Below are 5,178 nucleotides of genomic sequence, written 5' to 3'. Positions count from 1 at the left end.
AATTGTTTTTTTTTTTTTTTTTTTTTGTAAAATATTATCCTATCGATTAAGCTAGGTTGTCTGGTAAGTTAAAAGTATTGAGTTAACAAATATTGTCCTTTTCGAGATTTCCCTTCTTGGCTTTCCCTCAAAGTTTTAAAACGCGTATGCTAGGGAGAGGTTTCTACACCCTTATAAGGAATGTTCCGTTCCCCGCTCCAACCGATGTGGTATCTCACAATTCACCCCTCTTGGGAGCCCAACATCCTCGTTGGCACATTGCTTGGTGTCTGGCTCTGATACCATTGGTAACAGCCCAAGCCCACTATTAGCAGATATTGTTCTTTTTGGACTTTTCCTTCTAGGCTTCCCCTCAAGGTTTTAAAACGTGTCTGCTAGGGAGAGGTTTCCACACCCTTATAAGGAATGTTTCGTTCCTCCTTCCAACCGATGTGGTATCTCACAATCCACTTCCCTTTGGGAGCCTAGCGTCCTCGTTGGCGCACTGCCCGATGTCTAGCTCTGATACCATTTGTAACAGCCCAAGCTCACCACTATCAAATATTGTCCTTTTTGGGTTTCCCTTCAAGATTTTAAAACGCGTCTGCTAGGGAGAGGTTTCCACACCCGTATAAGGAATGTTTCGTTCCCCTCTCCAACCGATGTGAGATCTCACAATTCAGGACTAGTGTAAGACCTTCGGTTTAAACATATGTTTGTTGGAAAAATTTTCTCAAATTGTACAGGTTTCATTTTAACAAATTAGAACAAATACCTCTAACATTGCAACTAAATTAGACCTTTCATAGGGATGAGCTTCTGCATCGTTTTCTTACAATTGTATCGAAACTCTGTGCGAGAAACTACTGGATCTTGGGTTAAGTACATAAGTAGGTTTTAATCCAATATATTGTTTTTGTCTCATGGTACAGGCAAGAAGCTGCTGGAGCCCTATGGAACTTATCATTTGATGACAGAAATAGAGAAGCGATTGCAGCTGCAGGTGGTGTCGAGGCATTGGTAAGATCCTTAACCTCGTACTTTAAATTGTTCATTGCTGTAAAAGCTGATCGTCTCTCATACAATGTCTGAATCAATAAAGATCGAAAAGAATTCATTAGGGAAGTGAAAGAATAATACGACCTATCTACATGCTGTTGAATCACCTCTCAGTCTCATTATTGCGGAGATTGACTCGGTATCTCACACCATTAATATTGCCTGCATGAAATCTTAAAAAACCGACTCCTCATGTTCTCTTCCTATACGAAGAAATCTATTGGATAAATACGTGTTTGCAGTTAAGCTCAATCTTGATGGCTCCGTCGCTCAATTAAAAGCACGTCTTGTTATGCACAAACCATGATCGTGGATTTTGTTTTAATCCATACAAAGATTTGTTGAAGTAAGAGTGAAACGGAGTTCGTATAGATTATCTTTGTAACAAGCTGGGGATGATTAACATATATGTTCGAGCTCGAGGACAATATTGATGATAAGCTCACCAATCTTCTGCATTTACGTCGTTATTTATTAAATATTATCGTTATTTTTAATTTAGGTTGCTCTAGCACAGTCTTGTTCAAACGCATCCCCGGGTCTTCAGGAAAGGGCAGCTGGTGCTCTGTGGGGATTGTCGGTTTCGGAAGCGAACAGGTATAATATTTGAGCCTTGGATGGTATAAAATCAATAATGATCAGGTTTAACTCTTTGATTTTGTGATTTAATTCTAATCTATAACCTTTTGGGGTTTTTTTTAGCATTGCTATTGGTCAGCAAGGGGGCGTTGCACCGTTAATTGCTTTGGCACGCTCAGACGCCGAAGTAAGCATTTCAAATTATTCTTTAGTTTCTTGATAAGAAACACGTGAAATATGTGCGAACGTTCAACCGATAATGCCCTTCAATCTTCAGGATGTTCACGAGACTGCTGCTGGAGCGCTTTGGAATCTTGCCTTTAACCCGGATAACGCCCTTCGCATTGTGGAGGAAGGCGGTGTTCCAGCCTTAGTTCATCTTTGTTATGCATCAGTTTCGAAAATGGCTCGCTTCATGGCTGCGTTGGCGTTAGCTTACATGTTCGATGGGAGGTACATCGACCATTCGACATGCTCCCTTCATGTTTTTGAAAAAAGAATTACTTAGCTGATTGATTTCAACTTTTTTTTGCAGATTGGACGAATGTGCCTTACCAGGAAGCTCATCAGAAGGCCTTTCCAAGAGTGTGAGCTTAGATGGGGCTAGAAGGATGGCATTAAAGAACATTGAAGCCTTTGTCCAAACCTTTTCAGACCCACAAGCATTCGCCTCTGCTGCTGCATCCTCGGCACCCGCAGCGTTGGTTCATGTAACAGAACGAGCTCGTATTCAAGAAGCGGGTCATCTTCGATGCAGGTTTACTCGAACCCCTTCGAGAAATTATGCTCGTATTCTCATGCCCATTTAATCTTACTCTAATTTTCCATAATTGTTAGTGGAGCTGAAATTGGAAGATTTATTACAATGCTTCGAAATCCATCACCTACACTAAAAGCATGTGCAGCATTTGCTCTTTTACAGGTACATACAGATTTAGTTCATAGTATTTCTTCTGATTATCTTGCACGATTTTTCTTCAATCCTCATACTCTTCGATATACAGTTTACGATCCCAGGGGGTCGGCATGCCTTACACCACGCAAGCCTTATGCAGAATGCAGGAGCATCGAGAGCCCTGCGTACGGCAGCTGCAGCAGCAACTGCTCCATTGCAAGCCAAGATCTTTGCTAGAATTGTTCTTAGAAACTTAGAGCATCACAACATTGAATCTTCCCTTTAATGACAAGTTCAATATAAATCTCCAACAGATGCTGACTTCTTGTGCAACTCATCTCATGGAGCTTAAATGAGCTGCATGGCATGCCCGACCGAACCAGTCGCGCTTGTAAATGCCCCGTTAATCATATACCGAGTTTCTGTTGCCAAGTAGTTCACGAACGATGTGGTTCGCCTTCTCAGCTTCAATGTTACTTCCTGGTGTACAACTTTTATCAGAGGCATCAAAAAGGTCGTTTTCAAAGCATGTTCTTCCTGTATGCTCGGTCCCGTTCTAGTAGAGTTCATATATACCGATGGTACTTTATGCAGGGAGTCGAAAAGAATCACGTTACCTTGAAACCTTTTTTTTTTTTTTTTTTTGTTAATATTGGTTTTGATGATATTTTGCTTGTAATGATAGAAGTTCTAAATATGCTAAAGATTGTACAATGTTTAGCTCTCATTTTTGCAGTTGGAGTGGTTGAAGATGAATTGAGGATGTTTAGTTACTCAACTTTATTTAATTAAATGTCTATCCATTTGAAGGTGGAGTTGTTGAATAAATGGTGTGATTTTAATGAATTGCGATGAAAATAATGTTCGGGAATAGAATGCTTGAAAATTAAATAACTGTGTTTTAACCCAGCTAACGAATCATTCATGTGAATTTTGGACTTTGCAGATAATATCGACGTGTGCTTGAGCCTCGGGTAGAGAAATGTTTGGAAAGCGTGATCAAGAAGGTATATTGAAAACAATTTTAAAGAAAGCAACGTTACGAGCTAAAAGTGAGTAATCAACGACAATGACTTTGTTAGCATATAACTTAAGTAGGAAGAATGGACAACTAGCTACATTCGAAGTTCTTATTTTAAGCTCTTGTGTTCATAATGCATCAACCATCTTAAATATCCATGTGCTTGAATCTTCACCACAACTTTGCTTACATGCATTGTTGCCAATGTGACTTTTGTTTCTTTTGCAAGGGTAGTGTGGCATGAAAGTACTGTTCGAGTTCGAAGATAAAGTTCTCTAGAGGCTTGGCATCTCGAACCCCACCGAAGGGCTTCGCCTCAGGGATCTCTATCTTGTTGAATTATTCTACGCGTCCAGTTGGGGTTTGGTTTCCCACTCTAATAGTGAGGTTTAATCTAGCGTTTAGATCCACCACTTCAGCCTAAGGACGACTCTCAAATCTTTAGACATTTTCTGAGATCATCTAAACGATCACTTATTAGGCATTGTCTAAGCGCTCGATGCATTCTTCTATGTGGGCATTAAAGCCCATCGAGCTATCCCTACGCTCGAAGCCAATAACAGTTGTGGCAAAAATATCATGTATCATTCGTTAATTTCTTCGATGATAATTACAATAAAAAATTAAAAACATATTATTCATAATATATTTACAAGTGAATGAAAAATAAATTAGTTAAAATTATTTTAATAATTTTACTTAATAAAAAATTAATCGAAGTAACCACAATTAATTCCCTAAAATTGATTAGTATAATAAAATTGTTAGAAATACTTACCATAAACTAAAAATATATATTATTGATTTATATAAAATTATGACAGCAATATCTTTACTTGATTCTCAAATATTTTATTCTCATAAATTCTATTTCTAATTCTACAAAATTTAAAATTTAAGATCGTAATGCCTAAATTTGTAATTTAAAAATTTTATGGACCAAATGGATAAAATTTTTGAAATTAAGTGATAAAATTGATAATTAAACTTAATTTAGATGATTAAGATATTGATTAGGTGATGGGTGAGTAATAAGGATAATAGTATGCAGAAGCGGAATGAATTTGATTGTGGATGCGGGAGGGGTTTAATTTGGACACTGTGACCAGACAGATCAATCAGGAATGGAAGATCATGTGAAAATACGGGGCGGTAGACCCCATGATTAATACATGATGGGGTCCATTTTTTGCATCATAAAACTATATAATGAAACCAAAATTGGCGGTGTTTCTGTTTTGTTCTGGCGTAAATTCATCCCACGTTCTGACTGTACAGTTTTCGCTCAATTCCGTTCACTTTCTTCCTCTTTTGATTCATTTTTCCCCTTGATTTCGCCGGATCTGACTTCATCTAGTCGTCGTCCGGCTATCCCTAGCCTCCGTTGCGTTCGATTCACTCGCCGATCGACGAGTTCGGGTAGAAGAACTGTTCGAAATCGATTCACCCCCAAACCAGGTTGGTTCTTCCTTCACTCGTTCGAAGAGTGAGAATCGGGAAGAGGATTTTCTTTTTGGCTCTTGAAAGTGTGAACTTGTTGCCACAGTTCAGTCGACATGGCACTATTCTGATGCTCGAGAAATTTAATTAATAATACGTTTCAGTTTTCGAGTTCTTTTTTTTTTTTTTTTTTTTTTTTTTTTTT

At 38.4% G+C, this 5,178-nt stretch overlaps 2 protein-coding genes across 4 annotated transcripts in view; both read left to right on the top strand.

Annotated features, from left to right (window-relative positions):
- The window catches only part of LOC111447614 (protein ARABIDILLO 1-like), a 13,486-nt gene extending 10,165 nt beyond the window's left edge, over window positions 1-3,321 (top strand). The window contains exons 6-12 of the mRNA XM_023086873.1: window positions 912-999; window positions 1,541-1,635; window positions 1,741-1,804; window positions 1,895-2,070; window positions 2,153-2,374; window positions 2,455-2,539; window positions 2,622-3,321. Coding sequence (XP_022942641.1) covers window positions 912-999; window positions 1,541-1,635; window positions 1,741-1,804; window positions 1,895-2,070; window positions 2,153-2,374; window positions 2,455-2,539; window positions 2,622-2,798 — 907 coding nt within the window. The 3' untranslated portion in view covers window positions 2,799-3,321. The remainder of the gene's footprint in view (window positions 1-911; window positions 1,000-1,540; window positions 1,636-1,740; window positions 1,805-1,894; window positions 2,071-2,152; window positions 2,375-2,454; window positions 2,540-2,621) is intronic.
- Window positions 3,322-4,639: 1,318 nt separating this feature from the next.
- LOC111450568 overlaps window positions 4,640-5,178 on the top strand; it is a 10,483-nt gene continuing 9,944 nt past the window's right edge. For 2 of the 3 annotated variants that reach the window (XM_023090774.1, XM_023090766.1), the window contains exon 1: window positions 4,640-4,991. In XM_023090774.1, the coding sequence (XP_022946542.1) occupies window positions 4,706-4,991 (286 nt within the window). In that variant the 5' untranslated portion in view covers window positions 4,640-4,705. The remainder of the gene's footprint in view (window positions 4,992-5,178) is intronic. The other variant, XM_023090782.1, reaches the window with a different exon arrangement.

This window comes from Cucurbita moschata, unplaced genomic scaffold (assembly GCF_002738365.1).
Source record: "Cucurbita moschata cultivar Rifu unplaced genomic scaffold, Cmos_1.0 Cmo_Scf00001, whole genome shotgun sequence".
In the NCBI taxonomy this organism is placed as follows: domain Eukaryota; kingdom Viridiplantae; phylum Streptophyta; class Magnoliopsida; order Cucurbitales; family Cucurbitaceae; genus Cucurbita; species Cucurbita moschata.
The sequence above is the reverse complement of the archived record's forward strand: the minus strand, read 5'-3'. Positions and strand labels throughout refer to the sequence as shown.